The sequence below is a fragment of the Prunus mume genome, linkage group LG1 (genome assembly GCF_029339155.1).
Source record: "Prunus mume cultivar Tortuosa linkage group LG1, ASM2933915v1, whole genome shotgun sequence".
In the NCBI taxonomy this organism is placed as follows: domain Eukaryota; kingdom Viridiplantae; phylum Streptophyta; class Magnoliopsida; order Rosales; family Rosaceae; genus Prunus; species Prunus mume.
The window spans coordinates 28,727,491-28,748,904 of NC_142698.1; the positions used below are offsets into that span (position 1 = coordinate 28,727,491).

Consider the following 21,414-nt stretch of genomic DNA (forward strand, 5'->3'; position numbering starts at 1 on the left):
TTACCCGAGTCTTTATTGTCCCCTTTTTGAGTTGTTACTTTGCCAGAGTCATTATCCGTAAAAATTAGCATTTTCACGTTTAATACTCGTATTATACACATATGTACATATTTTTCATGTTTAATACACTTGGAGTTTTACAAAATACACAAAAAATTCATGTATTATACACATAATTTTAGCATATTATTGAATAAAAATAATATATATAAAAAAATTTAAATCTAGAAAACATATATATCGAAACAAGGAAATTAATATCTATAAAGTATAAATTAGAAGGGTTCTTTTTTTAAATAAATAGTATAGGCGCCAGGCTATACTAGGGTTCTTATATTATTAAAAATAGTATAGCCGCCCGGCTATACCATTTTTACATGTGGGCACCGCATCGCTTTTGGGCGCTAGGCGTGTCCCCTTTTTTTTCTGTGAATAGTATAGCCGCGCAGCTATACCCGGGGTTTTTTAGCCGCGCGGCTTTACTAAATTTTTAATATAAATAGTATAGCCGTGCAGCTATACTATTTGCATCGATACTTTGAATATTTTTTTAAAAAATTGTTTTTCCCCGATTTTTGTTTTATCAATAGTGTAGAGCATTATCTATTACTATTAGGAGATTACCTGAGTGTCAGTTTGGCATTGCTTATTTGGTGTGATAAGTGATTTTTAAACAATTTTGGGAAGCTCAGCCTGTTTGGTAAACTATAAGAAAATCACTTATTGTTAAAAATTGTTTTGAGAGAAAGCTATAAAAGAAAGCAGTTAATGAGGTATTTTGATTTTCTTATTAAACATGAATCAGTTTCAAAGAGGCGCTGGGTTTAATGATTATTCGACAATCATTTTCTGACTATGCTGGAATCAGTACCAACAACACTTTTAACAAAAAGTTTACTAAACACTAAACTGCTTTATCTCACAACTGATTTCTCTCACAGAAATTTGACAACAATTATTTTCACAGACAAAGAATGCCAAACTGAGTCTCTATTGTACCCTTTGGAGTTTTACTTTCCAAAGTTATTACCTGTATAAATAATTTAGTATGTTTAATACTCATATTTTACACACACGTACTTATTTTTCATGTTTAATACACTTAGTTTTTTACAAAATTTTCAATAATACACACAAAATTCACGTATTATACAAATAATTTTCGCATATTATTGAATAAAAATAATATATATTAAAAAAATAAATTTATAAAGTATATATATCGAAACTAGCAAATTAATATCTATAAAGTATAAATTAATATAACTAGAAGGGTTCTTTTTTCTACATTTTTTAAATAGGTAGTATAGCAAAGAATATACTATATAAAAAGTATAACCGCGCGACTATACTACCGGTTTTTTTTATTGTTCATTTTGTGATATGCAAAGTACCTTAGGAGTCAATACTCTCTGTAAGCTATTTAGAAGTACAGTTGCCGATTTTTGTTTATCGATAATTTAGAGCATTATTCATTACTATTAGGAGATTACCTGAGTCTTTATCGTCCCCTTTTGAGTTTTTACTTTTCCAAAGTTGTTACTCATATAAAGAATTTAGCATTTTCACGTTTAATACTTGTATTGTACACGTACGTACGTATTTTTTATGTTTAATACACTTATTTTTTTTTTACAAAATCCACGTATTATACACATAATTTTAGCATATTATTGAATAAAAATAAGGGAGTTTCACTAAAACACCCAAAATGGGGGTTGAAATTATAAAAAAACCCAACACCCAAAACACTTTATAAATACACCAAAAACCCATCATTACACACACTCAAAACCCATTTACAAACACACCCAAAAAATATACAATTGTTGATTTTGGGTGTGTTTCTATGTTTAAATAGTGTTTGGGTTTTTTTTATAAATACATGTCTAGGATTGAGTTTATTTATAAATTTGTATAAAAATAATATATATTAAAAAAATTAAAATCTAGAAAGTATATATATTGAAACAGGGAAATTAATATCTATTAGTATAAACGAACGAAACAAGAAGGGTCCTTTTATTTTTATATATAAATTTTTTAAAATAAATTGTATAGCCGCTGCCATACTCTGGTTAAATATAATATACTTAAAGAGTATAGCCGAACGGCTATACTACGGTTTTTATATTTAAAAATACTATCATCGCGCGACTATACTATTTTTACATGTGAACGCTGAATCGCTAGTTAGGCGCTAGGCATGTCCTTTTTTTTTTTTTTTGTCGGATTTTTTTTTAAATAGCTTATAGCTGATTGGCTTTACTAATTTTTTTTTTAAAATAAATAAATAGTGTATCTGTGCAGCTATACTCTTTACATAGATACTGTGAAATTTAATTTTTTTTATAAATTGTTTTTCCCTGATTTTTTTATTATCGATAGTTTAGAGTATTATCTATTACTATTAGGAGATTACCTGAGTCTATATTGACTCCTTCAGAGTTTTTACTTTCTAGAGTTAATAGCCATATAAAGAATTTAGCATTTTCACATTTAATACTCGTATTTTACTCATACGTACTTATTTTTTATGTTTAATACACTTGGTTTTTTTACAAAATTTTCAATAATATACACAAAAGTCACATATTATACAAATAAGTTTCTCATATTATTAAATAAAAATAATATATATTATAAAAATTAAATCTATAAAGTATATATCGAAACTATGAAATTAATATCTATAAAGTATAAACTAATGCAACTAAAAGGGTTTTTTTTTTAAAATTTTTTTTTTAAATCAGTAGTATAGCCGCCCGGCTATACTCCATAGACTTTTTATCATATGACGAATGGTCCTTGATGTTTTTTTGTGACACTAATAGTCCTTAACGTTAGGACTTTTTATCACAAATGGTCTCTCTGTTAAAAATTATGTTAAGTGTCTGATGTGGAAGACAAGTACCATATGTCCAATCACATTATGACATGTGGATGAAAAAATAATTAAATAAATTTTTTTTAATGAAAATTCCTTTTTTTTTCTACAACTTTTCATCCCCCTTCCTCTACTCCATCTCTCTCCCCCTCTGCCCTCGCTCTCCATCCTCTCCCCTCTCTACCCCTCTGCTCTCCCTCTCTCCCCCCTGTCCTCTCCTCTCCCTCTGTAAAAATAATAATATAACCCATATATCTTTCTCCATCTTTGTATAGTGGTATATAAATCATAACCCACAATCCCCCTTTGTTTTTTTCTTACCCATTGCCTGCCACCTGCAAGAAAAAATGGTCTTTGGGATTCTTTTATTGGTATCTGTTTTTTTAACACACACCCAAGCCGCAACCCATGCCCAACTCCCCTACCCTCTCCCACTGTATTTTCTCTCCTCCTCTACTCTCCCCCTCTATTTTTAATTATTTTAAGTTGTTTGAATAAATATTTGTGTAAAAGGAAATGTGAAACTACCTTGTGCAAGTGATTATTTTGCAAAATATACAGAGGGAGAGGGGTGGGTTGTGGGTGGGTGGGCATGGGATGCTGTACAGCGAGGAAAAAAAACAGAGGAAGAGGGAGAGCACAGGGAGGAGAGAGGGCAAAAGGGAGGGGGAGAGAGATAGAGAGAGAATGGATTTTCATAAAATAAAATAAAAATTATTTCTTTATTTATTTAATCCACATGTCACGATGTGATTGGACATGTGGGCTCCACTTATTACACTTAACAGAATTTTTAACGGAGGGACCATTTGTGATAAAAAGCACTAACGTTAAGGACTATTAGTGTCACAAAAAAACCTCAAGGACCATTCGTGATAAAATCGTAAACGTTAAGGACCATTTGTGATAAAAAGCCAATATAATATACTTAAAGCGTATAGCCGCACGGCTATACGAAGGTGTTTTTTTAATTGTTGATTTTGTGATATGCAGAGTACCTGGCTTCGAATCTAATTCATGGTTGATCAAAAAAAAAAAAAGAAGTACCTTAGGACTTGAACGCCTAAGAATTGCGGAATGCATTTCGGGAGTCAATACTTGCTGTAAGCTGTTTAGAAGTGCTAATTGTGGTTGCCCGTCGAATCCTTCTGAGTTATTTTGATCATAAGGTAGTACTAATTATGCTTTTATTGTAAGTTTGAATTTTAATATTACATGCTGGTAATAAACAGATTTGGAAGTGTTATGGTCATGTCCTACCCTTCTATTTTTAATCTCATACTGATAGTAAAGTTTTTTGTTTTATATTTGTTTCTTTACAAGACATTCATGGTGACATGAACTATACATAATAAATTATGATTATGACTGATTGTTATTGAGTGAATTTGTGTTGCTTATTCTCTAAATGTTTTTCTCTTTAACTACAAAAGACGTTGTTGTTAGTTTTGAAATGTCTGTCTAGATGATCTTTTGCACAACAAATTGCATAAACTGATTTGACACTATTGCTTGACATCACACTTCACCTCAGGCCCGTTCTGAAGAAGAGATCCTAAAACTGCTTATCCTGTGTTGAAGGAAAATGTGATCCTCCCAACATAATTTCACCACCACTAATTAAATAATTGGGGTTTTATTATTTTAGGTTCGACCCATTCGAGATGCAAGTCTCTTAATTACAATCCCTTACTTCAAGGGAACACCTTTTGATTCCATCATAAAGAAACAGAACGTGTGTGTTTGATTTTGCCACTGCTCTCAAGTCCAACCTCAGGGCACCTACATATCCATTGCGGGAATCAAACCACTCGTAGTTCAAAGATTCGCAATGAATAAATAACTCGTCACGAAAGGAGGAATTTGAATGAATTTGATTGAGGCAGTCTCTATGCAATCCAATAAGACTTGAATTTTAATATCATATGCTGGTAATAAACAGATTTGGAAGTGTTATGGTAATGTCCAACCCTTCTATTTTTAATCTCATACTGATAGTAAAGTTTTTTGTTTTATATTTGTTTCTTTACAAGACATTCATGGTGACATGAACTATACATAATAAATTATGATTATTACTGATTGTTATTGAGTGAATTTGTGTTGCTTATTCTCTAAATGTTTTTCTCTTTAACTACAAAAGACGTTGTTGTTAGTTTTGAAATGTCTGTCTAGATGATCTTTTGCACAACAAATTGCATAAACTGATTTGACACTATCGCTTGACATCACACTTCACCTCAGGCCCGTTCTGAAGAAGAGATCCTAAAACTGCTTATCCTATATTGAAGGAAAATGTGATCCTCCCAACATAATTTCACCACCACTAATTAAATAATTGGAGTTTTATTATTTTAGGTTCGACCCATTCGAGATGCAAATCTCTTAATTACAATCTCTTACTTCAAGAGAACACCCTTTGATTCCATCATAAAGCAACAGAACGTGTGTGTTTGATTTTGCTGCTGCTCTCAAGTCCAACCTCAAGGTGCCTAAGTATCCATTGCGGGAATCAAGCCACTCGTAGTTCAAAGATTCGCAATGAATAAATGACTCATCACGAAAGGAGGATTTTGAATGAATTTGATTGAGGAGTGTTCGAGTGAATTTACCTTAATAGACTAGGGATTCGATATGGAATTGTGTTTGGGAAGGTTGCATCTAGATTGAATCTCTAGATTGCGTCACGGGATGACTTTTTCGGAGTCTTCCTTCCGTGCGGCCTTAGACTTGATCGCCTCTCGAACAAGCTAAGTCAGCCTCCTTCCTACAATACAAGATCGAACCAAGCAAAGAACAATCGCAAGAGCAAGAACAGTAAGAATGCTTAACAGAGTTTGGGAGAATATATGCTTGTATTGCTACTCAAATGCTTTACAAGTTGTGGGTGAGGATACACAATGTGTCATCCCCCTTATATACTATCTCTATCCCACCTACCACCACAGTAGGTGAGTAAGATACAATGTCACCTACCAACATCTACCAACTACTGTCACCAACTGTAGTCTACCAACTACTATACAACGAATCTGGACATGTGGGCTAAGAGGTCTAGCATGATCAATCCAACGGGTTGGGCCTTGAACATGCGGGCCGTGACATTCTCCCCCACCTAATCCGGAGACGTCCTCGTCGCCGAGGTAGATCCTTCTCGTTCGAATGCTTCGATGATGTCTTTGTACTTCCACAAAGACTCTTCTTTCTCCCAGTTGCCTTCGGACTCTGGCAGGCCCTTCCATTTGACAAAGTACTCAAAGTACCTCGGTACACCCTTGCGTCGCACCTCTCGCTTGGCCATGATGCACTCAACCTCCTTGTCAAATGAAGTCACCATCAAAGGTGGAGCTCGTTTGGACTCTCCACGACTTGGCTCCTCGGGGTCGGCATGGTAGGGCTTGAGATTGCTCACGTGGAACACCGGATGAATCTTCAATCGGGGTGGTAGTTCCACACGGTAAGCAGCTCTTCCCACTGATCGGATGATAGGAAATGGGCCCTCATATCTCCTCAACAACGCCTTGTGTAACTTTCTAGTGGACTTGTGTTGAGAAGGGTTGAGCTTCACAAAGACCATATCACCTGGTTGGAACACAACATCTCGCCTATGCTTGTCCGCCCATTTCTTCATCTTCCGAGTTGCCTTCTCCAATTGAGCCCGAGCCAGCTCATTAGTCTCCTCGCCACTCCTTGGCTGTTTTGTATGCAGCTGGGCTACTCCCCGTGTAGCCCGACACCACCGTGTTCGTGTCATAGGTTGTTGTCCTGTTGCCAACTCGAAAGGACTTGACCCTGTTGACTCCGACCGCTGCAAGTTGTATGAGAATTGAGCAACATCCAACAACTTTGCCCAATCTCGCTGGTTGGCACTCACATAGTGCCTCAGATTGTCCCACCTTGGAATATAGATCACCTTCCTTGTTGCATAAAGAACACCATCATCGGGCCAAAATCTTCTTGTCTTCCCATCTTTGACAAGCTCCAACAGACTTTGGGGATCATGCAACAAGCCCTCTCGTATCCTCTGCTCCGTGTCATTGAGCTTCCGACTCTTGAAAGCCAATGGGTGTCCATCCTGCATGAGTACACCACCAATAGCAGAATCTGATGCATCAGTGTGTACCTCAAATGGTTTGCTAAGATCAGGAAGTCTCAGCATTGGTTCCTCCATAGGTGCCCTCTTCAACTCCTCGAAGGCATGATCCACCTTCCTCTTAGGTGGTAAGGTTTTGGGCAACTCCTTGGGCATGACCTCTGAAAACGCCTTAGGGATTGCCTCCATAGCTTTCAGGACGGGTTGGACTTCCTTCTGAACTATATCCATCTTCATAGTTGCAAGGAACGTCGGTTCGCCCTTCTTCCAAGACTTTGAAAATTGCATGGCTGACAAGAGTTTCGTCTCGCCTTGTTGCCTCACCACTGGCACCATGCATGGCATTGCTCCACCCTGTGCAATGCACATAGTATTGTAGAATGGAATGGGAAATGCTTTTACCTCGTCCATGAACTCCATTCCTAGCACGACATCGTAGTCATCCATTGGGATCACGGAGAAGTTAGCTACTCCCTTCCAAGCAGCAATGTGTAGCTCCACACCATGAGCTACCCCATCAATTGGTTTGGCAGTTGAATTCACCGTCTTCATACTGCCTGCTTCCTTCGAGACTCGACACCCAAGTCTCTTTGCTTCCTGCACGGACATAAAGTTGTGCGAGGCACCTGTATCCACCAGGCAACGAGTTGTCTTACCATTCACCATGGCATCGACGAACATCACACCTTTGGCTTGAACCTGTGGTTGAGCGACTTTGGCCTGCACAGCATTGAAACGGTGAATGGCCCCCATTCTTGCTTCCCTGTCGGCCTCCTCTTCCTTCTCTCGGTTCATAGCATTCAAGGCTTTCTTTTGCGGACAATCCCGCATCATGTGCGCTCCATCGCACAAGTAACAAGCTAGCTTCGACTTGTCTTTCCCCTTGTCACCTTTGTCATTCTTCTTCCCGGATGACTTGTGACCGTCAGACTTGTCCCCAGCCTTGCTACCCTCTTTTGGCTTGTTGTCTCCCCCACCGGATCCACTGCCATCTTTCTTTCCTTTGAACTTGGAGTCGCCTTGATCCTTCCTCTTGAACTCAACAAGAGACTCAGCTGCAGCAATCGCCTCTGACAAGGTTTGGACATGTCTCCTTTGTAACTCCAGCTTGGCCCAATTCTGTAGGCCACTCATGAAGTACATGAGCTTGTCTTCATCCGTCATGCTAGGCACCTCGAACAATAGGTTGGTGAACATGGCGACATAGTCCTTCACGTTCCCAGTTTGCTTCAACCATCTCAGCTTCTCCTTTGCCTCATACTTGGCATTCTCTGGATAGAAATGCAACATAATATCCTTCTTAAATTCATCCCAAGTCTCAAGTGTAAACGTACCTTGTTCGATCTCCATAGATCGACGACGCCACCACATGAGAGCATTGTCGGTGAGAAACAACGTTGCCGTGTTGATCTTGGGCTCATCATCCTCGAGCTTCAGATACTTGAAATACCTCTCGATATTCCACAAAAATGTGTCTAGCTCCTTCGCCTCCCTCTTCCCATTATAGGATTTGGGCTTGAAAGAATCTAACACCTTTGGTTCCTTCGGAGTCCGGGTCTTGTTCAAGACAGCTTCCTTGCACAAAGCCCAATCTCCTTCACATCCTTCACCTCCTCACGAAGCGAAGTAAGCTCCGCTAAGAAGTGATCCATCTTGGTTTGGACATCTAGCCGCATGCTGTCCAATGCGGAGTTGAGGGCTCCTTGGAATTGGCCTTGAAGCTCATCCACCACAGCTTCGAAGCCACTCTTCGTAAGGACGTCCTCCTCGAGTCGCTGATCAAACTCGACCACGGCCATCTCCATCTTAGAAAGCCGCTTCTCCATCATGGCTACAACATCTCTAGATCGTTCCCTCTTTGATTTGCCCCCACGATCCATATTGACCTTGGACAGATCAGTCTCCACATCGGATCCGCTCTTCGACATGCTTCTTCGAATGATTCGAGCTTTCGCTCTGATACCAACTGTCACGGGATGACTTTTTCGGAGTCTTCCTTCCGTGCGGCCTTAGACTTGATCGCCTCTCGAACAAGCTAAGTCAGCCTCCTTCCTACAATACAAGATCGAACCAAGCAAAGAACAATCGCAAGAGCAAGAACAGTAAGAATGCTTAACAGAGTTTGGGAGAATATATGCTTGTATTGCTACTCAAATGCTTTACAAGTTGTGGGGTGAGGATACACAATGTGTCATCCCCCTTATATACTATCCCTATCCCACCTACCACCACAGTAGGTGAGTAAGATACAATGTCACCTACCAACATCTACCAACTACTGTCACCAACTGTAGTCTACCAACTACTATACAACGAATCTGGACATGTGGGCTAAGAGGTCTAGCATGATCAATCCAACGGGTTGGGCCTTGAACATGCGGGCCGTGACACTACGTACCCTTTCAAAGGGATCAAACCAACGTAGTTCGGAATTGATTTGTGTAAAGGTAGATATTTGATTTGTGGTAATTTGGTTGATGTAACCAGTGATTCAAATTTGTTTGCAGTTGCATCTATTTATATGCTAGACTGTCTACGTGCCCTTAATAGGATCAAACCGACGTAGTTCCAAAATCTTGAAATTAATGGGTAAGTGTGGCCTACTAATTGAGAATTTGTGTCTTTGAGACAATTTGGAGATTTTCATAGGTATATGACCTATGAGAAAAATGGAAAATTAATGGGTAAGTATAGCCCAATAATTTAGAATTTGTATTTGAGAGATTTGAATTTAATCTCATTGGAATTTTCAGGGATAGATGACCCATGAGAAAATATGAAAATTAATGGGTGAGAGTTGCCCTTTAATTGAGAATTCCTGTTTGAGAGATTTGAATTTAATCTCAAGGGTTAATGACCTAAATGGTCCCCCAACTATCGCGAAATTATCATTTTGGTCCACCAACTAAAATTTTCAATTCAAACGTCCTTAAACTTTTTATAATGTACCAAAATCGTCCTTCCGTAAAAGTCTGTGTATTATTCCGTTAAATATACTCACCTAAAAATTAACCCACTAATTTTCTAAAATTGACATGTGCACTTGGGCCCAAATATGGCTATGAGGATGTTTTGAAAAAATGATCCATGAACCATATTATAGGCAATTTGGGCCTCTGTAAATTTAATGAATGTTTATTTAGTTCACCCATTAAATATTATGGACTTTTGAGAATTTATGGGCAATTATTTTTGACAGCCCATTAATCTATTTCAGGCCTTTAATATTTGTTGTTAATTAGCCCACGAGCAAGGAGCCCACGAAAAGCTTTGGTCCAGAATTGATTGAAGCAACCTGATAGCTATTCAACTCTTCCTAGAGTTTGTTTCCAAGTAAAATCAGACCTTGTACTCCCATACTTATCTGGAACACTTGAGATTAGTCCAAATTGAGAGCAAACATTGTATCTCTTCAGCCTTTAAAGGACTACACAAAGCCACAATCGGTACAAAACTTATGCAGGCATAAGAATAAAACAAACAGGCTGTCAGTACCGCAAGCTAATTTCTAGGTTACCCACCCATGGATTTGCATCCAAATAATTTCGGGGTTACTCACCCATGGATTTGCATCCAAATAATTTCTGGGTTTCTCACCCATGGATTTGTGGCATGCCATGCCCAACATAGAAAAGAAAAAAATGATGTAATACCTGTAGAAATTTTTCCTCTCTTCTTTGCACTGCTAATTTCTCCAGCAGTCTTTTTAATCTATCATTCGGCTTTCTCCTCTCTTTTTTTCTTTTTATGTTGTAGCCTCTTTATAGGCCAACTAGATAAGACTCTTCTGAAAACGCAACACTTTTTGAATTTCAAGTAAGTGCTGATCAGCTTTAGCCTTACCAGTTTGAAACATAACAGATATCCCAAAAAATTTGGGAACCCATGTTGGTTTGACTTTATCATTTAATCTTTATTTGAAATAAATGATAAGATTTAATTGGGTGAATTTTTATTTTTTTTCAATAGTTGCCCCCTCAAGCTTCGTGCGTGTAATGTCTTTACACATGCGGAGCTTGAGAAGCTTTTGTTTTAAACTGTGAACTAATTCCCTTTTGCATTCTCAATTTCAGGTGGTGAATGCGCACGGGAACCTTCGAAAAGAACATGCCCTCAATGCACGTGGAGAAGCAATCATGGCTGGTCGGGAATATATGAGATCCTTTCCTATGAACTCGATCAACCTCTCCTTACCTCCTGAGAGTCGCGTGACTTGGTTCAATATTGATCAAGTGAGTAGTAGACATTTCAAGTTTAATCCTCATGAGGAAGACAGAGTCATTCAGGTTTCCCAAGCAAAAGGTGCTTACTTTCAAGCTCATTATTTGACGAAAGTAAACAACTCGTTAGATAGGGACAAAGAGTTTTTATCTAGAGATGAATTTTATCCAGCTATGCACAAGATGCTTCATGAGCAAATTGCATGAGAGGGCAATTTCAGGTTTCATGGTCGAGCTACCTTCTAACCGTTCGTAATGGAATGGATAGAAACTATCTTGCACAATTTTGGAGACATTTTGCACCAAGCTGGTTTTTTTGGTGCAGTGGCTGTTTCCCGTTACTCTTATGATTGTTGCTCTAATGTACGGAGAGCATTTTGAGAGTTATGGGGGCCTCTATCCAACACTTTCCATCACGGAAATGGCGAAATGAGTATTTCTTTGTACGACTTGAAAGTTATTAGCGGGTTACCAATTTTGGGCCTCCCATATGATGAGTTCATTCCCCTAAACAAAGAATTATGTCATGAAGACTTGTATCCTTCGAGTGTTGGCGAACTTTTGAGAATCCATGTACAATTACACATTTTCCATCAGAAAGGTAAAGTTTACTACAATAACTGGGCTGAGCATTTTTTTTCTGAGGAGAAGCTATATATGGTGCTACTAGCAATGGCAAGAACGTAATTCCTAAACAAGTAGCTGAGGCTAGGAAACTTCCTTTGAACATTTCTCACGAGGGTCAGCTGGCTGCTTTCTTGGCTTTTTGGCTTAGCCATATTGTCATGCCAACTAGCAAGGCCATAAGGCCTGAGTGCTTCTATGTGGCAAGTTTGATGGCTCGTGGGCTCAAAGTTTGGCTTGCTCCAGGGGTATTAGGTGTTATTTACCATGCTCTTGGTACAATTGCTACTCATCTTAGAGGCCCTAGCCTAGCAAACGCATGTCTTCCCATTCATTATGTGCTTGGATAGTTAGGCGAGTATTTTCCTGACCTGACTACACGTCGATGTGATAGCGACTTTCCAGAACATTACCCTTTTCTTGCGAGGTATAGCCAAATCGAGGCTAAATATGTTGACCCCACTCGAGCTAGGATAATCCTCATAAGCGATTCTGTGGTTTGTCGCCCTAGTGTCTTCCTTGCACATGATTATTATATCCTTTTAGACATAGAGACACTAGCACATGATATCTTTGAGTACTTGATTTGCATGCACTCTGCATTGCTTCCTGCAAGGGTAGATGGCGATCTTTGGTTGGAGCCTTACTACCCAAACAGCCAGTTTGGCTTTGATCAAGGATTTTCGTCGAACCAGCTTTTATTTAGTGTACGTGAGAAGTAGAGATGTGGGATTGAGAAGTTGGCGAGAGCCTAAGCGATTCTTCTACGCAAAGATACCAAGACGCGTTTCTATATTTTGTGCTTCACCAGCATTGGAGAATGCTCTTGGTGGTATTGTAGATGGTGGATGACTACATGTGCACTTTACATGAGCTTTTCTGTGTCAAAAATTTTCTCATTGGTACACATGCACGTCTAAAAGAGGGACCATGTCTTTGTGACTGATAATTTGAAACATATCTCGACAGGCATGGGCAAAAGAGGCCTCAATTCATCTTCACCTCCTCATGGTGCTCCTTCGAGCAGAAGACACAAGAAAAGAATTTGTAATGCTAAAAGGCCATATTTCTCAGTGTTTGAGGTACTTTCTTCAGGTGAAGAGAAAAGCATTCTTCATGAGAGTGCTAACTTCAACATGGGTGGGTCAAACCCCCTCGCTGAAGAATCTGAACTTCAACAAGTTCAAAATGGTCTAGCCGATAATCAATGTCCTGAAGGTGTAGGGTCCATAGCAGTTGTGCAACCCCTTCGAAATTTAGTATCAGTCGAGAATTTTGTTTGTCAAATTCTTAGGAACGAAGTGAACTATAGTAGACAGGAGTTTATCACCAGAGAAACTGAAGGTATCTTTAGCCAACATTCCTCCTCAAAGACACCTCCTCAACTTCATATGCACCATTCAGAGATTATTATGGCCCTTCAACTTTTAGGGTCAGCAGTTGACATTCTTGGGTATGGTGAAACTGCATTTAAACAGTTTGCCTAGCTTGTGGACTGAATTTTTGAGCTTGCCAGGTGACATTCCAAGAGAAGTGCTTATATTGAAGCCTTAGGAGATGTGAATGTTGATGTGATTCACGATTTGATCTGTCAGTGCGAGGAATGTTTAAACACCAAGATGGCCCTTAAGACAAATCTTACAGAGGTTGCTAAAGAGATTGAAGAATTGGATGTTAAGGAAGCTGGCATCAAGGAAGCAGAAGAGAGAGTTTGCCAAACGTGGGAAGAGCATGAAGCTAAGAAAACGTCCCCTAATATGCAAAAGATGAACTTGGAGATTTCTTTGGAGCATCAAAATGAACAAGCAACATGGCTTCAATTGTACCCACGCTAAGATTTTTATGAACTACAAGGAACTCAAATAAATCTATAAGTCTCTCGGGGAACAATGCAGTAAGCGCTTCTTCTATTTCATGTGCAAAGAGTTTTGATGGGTCTTGGTCAAATGTTCACCGAGATGATCTGCAATCTTTATGGTGTAATTAAGCACCCCCACAACATTATCTTCATAACTATCTTTATCAGCTCATAAACAGAATTAAAAGCTATATGATGCTTGGAACTTTGAATGTTGTTTCTGATGTTAATATTCCTTTTCCTTTCATCTATGTATTTGCTTTTCTCGTAAGATTTGTAGTCCTCAATCCAATGTGACACACGTCCAAGGATTGCCAAGGCATTATTAGGAAACTTGTATCTCTCATGGGATGCCATGAGCAGAGGATGATGCCATAAATTATGAAAATTCACCTTGTCGCTACTAGCCATGTCATAAAAGTGTGTTAGCTCCACTGGTCTTCTATTCTCACTGTGAAGGATTTTTGTCACCAAGACTTTGAATTATGCCTTACAAGTTCTTTTTGTGTTTTGATCACCAGAAGATAGCATTACATTATTGTCCAATCAATCATCAATGATATTGATGTGTTGAATATCCAAAAAGCAATTAGGCATGCGGCTTTCCCACTCGACATATAGCTTAATGATGTCCCGAATGATTTCGTAGTACTTAGGCACAACATGATTGTCCTTCCACACAACATCATGTTTCAGCAAGTGAATTAATGGTTGCATCCTTCCTAGTTTTTAATTTCTTTCCAAAGTCTACTTCTTTTTCACCCTCAAAGTTATGATTTTCTTTCACCCACAAAGGGCAATTTTATACTATTATATGACTTTCCAAAGCCACCACCCAGTTTGTCAAGCAATGCTTCGGGGCACTGAGCCTCTTAAAATGCTTCTTCAACCCTCTTGCATTTTGGGATTGTGACCTTTACCTCCGGGAAAGTATCCGAGCCTCTGCAGCTATAGAGCTCTGCACACACTGCACAGAGAGAGGGGAAGAGGAGTCTATCTCCAAACCATCATTGTTAAGGAGTTCTTGGATTTTGTCCTTCAGGATATAATAATCCTTAAGCTTATGACTGACGAGACGATGATACCGACAATATTCTAGGGTCGTTTGTCTTGTTAGCCTCAGCAGGACGCTTTGATTTTGGCAGGGTAATAGCGTTAGAGGCAAGAAGTTAGTCAAAGATTTCTTCTACATCCTCATCATCAAAAGAACATTTGATCGCTTTGCGCTCTTTAAGAGTGAGCTTTTTGGGTGGGTCTTTGCTTTGGCTTTTGTCATTCTTTTTTTCAGTTTTGACAAAAGTGGCCAATGACTCTCCCTTTGCAAACTTCTTGTCATTTTTCTTTTCCCCAAATTGAATTTTTTGAGTCGCAGACTTTTGGCGAGCAATTTGTCTTTCAACATTGCTCGCCTTTGACACCAAAGTCTCAAATGATTGGGGTTCAGCAGTGGCAACAAAAGTCATAGTGTCTGGCATGAGGTTGTTGTAGCACATTTGCACTGTTTATTGCTCGGTAATTTTCTCTGGGCATTGAAGATTGAGGCTCCTCCATCTCATTATGAAGTCATTAGCACTTTCCCCTGTCTTTGGGTAGTTTGAGCTATGTCCATGATCGAGACCTTCTTCTTAGAACTGACAAATTATGCCAAGGATTCTTTTTGTATGTCCTCCCATGTCAGGATAGAACCTAGCGGTAGTTATGTATATCAAGTGAAAGCTTATCCTTTTAGGGATTAGACAAATTGACGCACTAGGAGAGCATCTGACTGAGATGTCTCACCACATGCTGAATAAAAATGTGCCAGATGTTCATGAGGTGAGCTATTTATGCCATCAAATTTATCGAATATGGGACGTTGATAACCCTTCGGCAATGGGATGGCATCATAGTGAGAAGGGAAGGGTTTTCAATACCCTTGAACAGGAGGTACTATGGACATTTGGAACTCACGAATCCCCTCAGCAATTAATGCCTTTATGTCGTTTGGGGAAATTGTGCTCGTAGAGCTTTCTCCTTTTTCCTCTTTTGTTTGTTGTTCATGGGTCACTGATTCATTTGTTTTGCCCTGTCTTGCTCTCCTATGATGGCTTTTTCTTTCAACCGAGCAAATAGTAATGCTATTTTCGCCTCTTTTTCTACTAACTTCTACTGCATTTCCCTTCGCAGATCCTGCATCATTTCTTGGATTAAGGGCAACTGGTCCTCAGTATTAGAAGTACTAGTCATCATGACTTGCATGTTTTCCACTCCATCATGAAGTTTGGTCCCTTAGGAAACTATGTCATCATTCTCTTGAGTTTGAAGTACGGGATCATCGTAAAGAGGATTCCATAGCAAATAATCGTCCAAGTGGGTTGAGTTTATAGCGGAAAGCTCGGGAATGATCATCCCTATCATGTCTCGGGATTTGGAACAGGTCAATAGCCCATGTAGGTCCTCGACTGATCTTGAGGTTTTGAGACTGCCTCCTGTGATATGGAATTTGATCCCTTAAAACATCAGTTGTCTTCACCTTTTGCACGAGCTTCCTTTGTGAATGAGGTATGTTCACCACCTTCTTTTTCATGATGATGACTTTGAATTTACCCTTAAAATAACACGGGTAAACCTCTTGTGATGTGGATTCCACATCATGGGCTTTTGGGCTTGATGGAGGTTTGGCCCCTTGGACCTTAGCGTTCTCCACATAGTTATCCTTTTGACTTTCCTCACTAGTTTCACTGGTGGAAGTGATCAAAAAAGAATCTGTAGGATATAGGTCGACCGGGATTGATCCAATCATGGTTTGGACCAATCGGGTGGTATTACTCTTCTTGGGAGTAGGCACAGTCAAGGTGCTTGAGGTGTTCTCGCTTGCTGTCACCATTGAACTTGTCCCAAAGAGCTCGAACAAAATCTCATTAACAGACTGCCTCTTTGCTTCTTTCTTCCTCAAAGCACGTGCAACTCTCTTTCTTGCATTTCGGAGAGCATTCTTGGACGGTATTTTCTTCAGTTGGGTCTTGACGACCTTAGGAGTGACTGAGGCTTGACCCTCTGAATGGGCTTGAATGGCGCACTTGATGAGGCTCTGACCAATAATGAAAGTCTTTCTGAACCCTACTCATTTGGTGCATGCATTCCTGGTAGTTTCAATCTTGTGGAAGAAAATTGTTACTTGTGGTGCAATTGTATCTGGTTTTGTTAACCTGTGGCAAACACAAGTAAGAACATTAGTCACTTTATGATTGGAGATGAAAAGGTAAATGGGTCACATTGGGCATGCCAAAAATTATGTTGAAGAAAAATGTGATCATCCCAACATAATTTCACCACCACTAATTATATAATTTGGGTTTTATTATTTCAAGTTCGACCCATTCGAGACGCAAGTTTCTTAATTACAATCCCTTACTTCAAGGGAACACCCTTTGATTCTATCATAAAGAAGCAGAACGTGTGTGTTTGATTTTGCAACTGCTCCTAAGTCCAACCTCAGGGTGTTTACGTATCCCTTGCGGGATCAAGCCACTCATAGTTCAAATATTCGCAATGAATAAATGACTCATTGCGAAAGGAGGAATTTGAATGAATTTGATTGAGAAGTGTTTGAGTGAATTTAGCTGAATAGATCAGGGATTCGATATGGAATTGTGTTTGAGAAGGTTGCATCTAGATTGAATCTCTAGATTGCCTACGTATTTCAAAGGGATCAAACCAACGTAGTTTGAAATTGATTTGTGTAAAGGTAGATATTTGATTTGTGGGAATTTGGTTGATATAACCAGTGCTTCAAATTTGGTTGCGATTGCGTCTATTGAGACTGCCTACGTATCCTTAGTGGGATCAAACCGACGTAGTTCCAAAATCTTGAAATTAATGGGTAAGTGTGGCTCACTAATTGAGAATTTGTGTCTTTGAGACAATTTGGTAATTTTCATATGTAGATGACCTATGGGAAAATTGGAAATTAATGGGTAAGTGTGCCCAATAATTTAGAATTTGTATTTGAGAAATTTGAATTTAATCTCATTGGAATTTTCATGGGTAGAGGAGCCATGAGAAAATTTGAAAATTAATGGGTGAGTGTTGAGAATTCCTATTTGAGAGATTTGAATTTAATCTCAATGAAAATTGCATGGGTAGATGACTCATGGGGAAAATTGGATGGTTTTGTACCATTTTTCTTTTTATCAATGTCCAAGAAAAATAATGAGCAATTTTGATTAATTAACCCACTAATTTTCTAAAATTGACATTTGCACTCGGGCCCAAATATGGCTATGATGATGTTTTGAAAAAATGATCCATGAACCATATTATAGGCAATTTGGGCCTCTGTAAATTTAATGAATGTTTATTTAGTCCACCCATTAAATATTATGGACTTTTGAGAATTAATGGGTAATTATTTTTGATAGCCCATTAATCTATTTCGGGCTTAATATTTGTTGTTAATTAGCCCACGAGCAAGGAGCCCACGAAAAGCTTTGGTCCAGCAGCTGATTGAAGCAACCTGATAGCTATTCAACTCTTCCTAGAGTTTGTTTCCAAGTAAAATCAGACCTTGCACTCCCATACTTATCTGGAACACTTGAGATCAGTCCAAATTGAGAGCAAACATTGTATCTCTTCAGCCTTTAAAGGACTACACAAAGCCACAATTGGTACAAAACTTACGCAGGCATAAGAATAAAACAAACAGGCTGTCAGTACCGCAATCTACCAAGAGAGCTACCAAGAGGTTCCAATACTTTTTGTCTTTTTCCTCTTTTTTCCCAGCAACACAAACAAAGTGGTTGTGTACGCCACTTTTGTTCCTTCCTCTTTTCCCTTTTTTTTTGTTTTGACTTTTCTTCTCTTTTTTTCGGTGGGAGTCTTCTTCTTTGTTTATTTGTTACTGCCATATGCAGCACCAAGCCAATTCCTCTTTTGTTTTTTTTTTCTTGCTTACTGCCTATTCACACACCAGCAACCATGCATGGTTTTGTTTTGCTTCAAAGCAAATTCCACTCTGTGCAACGTGGCCCCTTCAAGCCTTCTTTTGTTTATTGTTTTAATATGCCACTAGCACAAGCCATTAATTCCAATCCTTTTAATTTGCTGTTTTTCTTTTGGTTTATCGCTTCTGTATGCCAACAACACCAGGCAACGCCATTAAAACGTGGCTGTCTTTTTTCTTCAAATCTCAAACAAAGTGGCTGTACGCCACTTTCCTCTTTTTTTTTTTGTCTACTCCATCTGTACCCAAACAGCTAATTTTTCTTTTCTGTTTTTGTTTCAAAGCAGCTCCGACACAGAAGAAATTGTGTGCTTTTGTTTTTGACAGAGAGGGAGAGAGTTGATCAAATTTACCAAAGTCAGAGGTATAACCCATTTTTTTTATACAAATTTATAAATAAACCCAATCCTAGACATGTATTTATAAAAAAACCCAATCACTATTTAAATATAGAAACACACCCAAAATCAACCCCAAAGTCAACTTTTTGGGTGTGTTTATAAATGGGTTTTGAGTGTGTGTAATGATGGATTTTGGGTGTGTTTATAAAGTATTTTGGGTGTTGGGTTTTTTTATAATTTCAATCTCCATTTTGGGTGTTTTAGTGAAACTCCCTTTTTTTTATTTGCATATGTGAACCCATTTTCCAGATTTTTCATCTGTAAAGGTTTTGGGTTTCTCACCCATATGGATTTTTGCATTCAAATAATTTTGGGGTTACTCACCCATGGATTTGTATCCAAATAATTTCTGGGTTTCTCACCCATGGATTTGCATCCAAATAATTTCTGGGTATCTCATCCATGGATTTGTGGCATGCCATGCCCAAAATAGAAAAGGAAACAAATGAAGATGATAAACCAATTTGAAACGTAACAGATATCCCAAAAATTTTGAGAACCCATGTTGATATCATTTAGGGGGTGTATCCAATTCTAACTTTTAAAGACATTTTTTAAGTGAGTGACTTTCCTAGAGTTGACAAATTCTTAATGAATTTTACATACTTTATAAAGTTAAGTGACAAACTTTCATATACTTTTTTCATAGAGTTTTATAGACTTTTAAATACTTATTTTTTTATTTATTTTACGAATAGCATTTATCTTTTATGTTGAATGAACTAGTCGGCATACATGGAACAACAAATTAGGAAGAAAAAAAAAACAATTGGATACAAATCCTTATTAATTGTGTATATTTTCATAATAGCTTATAGGTTAAATGCATCCAATGCACATTTTAAATTTTTATTAATCAAATCAAATCACATAGATAAGTAACATATTCTTATCAAAAGAAATAAATATTACTCAATCATCAATAATATTTCATAAACACTCACAAATCAACAGAAATGGTCAGATTACAAGAGTCTATATTCTCGCAATTCTCCTAGCCCAATGGGATGTAATCAAATTGAGAATATTATATGAAAAAATTATCCACCTAACGAATTATGGGTAAAGAAACAGTACCTAAATAATAAATTAATGGGTTTAAGGGCAAAAAATTATATAATAAAATATTGTATGCAAACCTAGCATATGAGACAATCAATATAATAAAATATTTATATGCAAACATAGCTTTGTGATGAAATATTGATAAGCTTCAGGATGCAAGCACGAGGAAAAGAATAGAAGAAATATTCATCAACAGAGGGAAAGTACATGTGTGGATGAGAAGAGAAGAAAAACATTCAAGATTTTTTACCAACCCGAAGGAAGTCAAGATGGGATACCAAAGTGGAGCCCCAACCATGAAGAAAAAAGACCTATCTGCTTGCTGCTTGATATAACGAGGGAAGACAGAATTGGAGACGTTTTGGTTCTATCTTCCTAGCTTCCCAATATTTTCATAAAGTCTGGTGTAAATTAGCAAGACTTTTGGTAGTAAGAATTAGCTTCAAAAGTATTGAAAAGTCATTTATTTCACAAAGTTTTTAAAAGTTGAGTGCTGCTAAACGAACCCTAAAATTAACTGAGTACACCCTAATATTTTAATTAAAATGTAAAATTAACTAAGTACACCCTATAGAACTACCAAAAATACCCCTAGTACACTCTAATACTTGTAGCATTATTTTATAGTTGATTTTCAGCTTGATTTTTTTAATAGTGTTTATAAATCTTTGACTTTTCATATGGATTTATGCTTCTACTAAAACTGTTGACACCCTTTTTGCAATTCCAAGTTCTTGCAATCACCACCTCTTTCGTTAAAAACACAATAGGACAAGCAATCTCTTGATTAGGGTTGAATATGGTTAGTATGGTGTATTCATTAAAATTATATTTGTTTCACAATTCCATATATCCCTTTTGGTCATTTTATATTAGGGTAAATCAGTAATTCAATATATACTTTTATAGTAGGGTGTACTCAGTTAATTTTAGGGTTCGTTTAGTAGCACTCTTAAAAGTCATTAATATTTTGGATAACTCAAAACTTTTAAATACTCTTTAAAACTCACAATTGAATACAACTAAACTTTTAAAGACTATTTGAAAGTCACAATTAAATACCTTCAGACTTTTAAACTCATTGAAAGTCATTAAAAGTTAAAATTGAATACACCTTAATCTTTGTTTGAAATAAATGATAAAATTTATTTGGCCGAATTTTTTTTATTTCAACATCACAATCGATGTCAAAGGCAAAAGCTGTGATTTTTTCAAGACGTATATACATACAAGTTGACAGAGAATTGGCTCTTGTCTAATCAATTTGAGAAGACAAACCAATCTT

General features: G+C 37.7%; 1 protein-coding gene and 1 pseudogene across 2 annotated transcripts in view; one reads left to right on the forward strand and one right to left on the reverse strand.

The window, feature by feature from the left end:
- LOC103327340 (putative RNA 3'-terminal phosphate cyclase-like protein) overlaps positions 1-21,414 on the forward strand; it is an 88,934-nt pseudogene that overhangs the window by 36,991 nt on the left and 30,529 nt on the right. The gene's annotated exons all lie outside the window — the stretch shown is intronic.
- LOC148921527 (uncharacterized) lies at positions 5,794-9,367 on the reverse strand. The gene is given in 2 exon segments (XM_089041817.1): positions 5,794-8,581; positions 8,584-9,367. Coding segments are annotated over 2 exon segments (2,904 nt in total). The 5' UTR covers positions 8,909-9,367; the 3' UTR covers positions 5,794-6,002.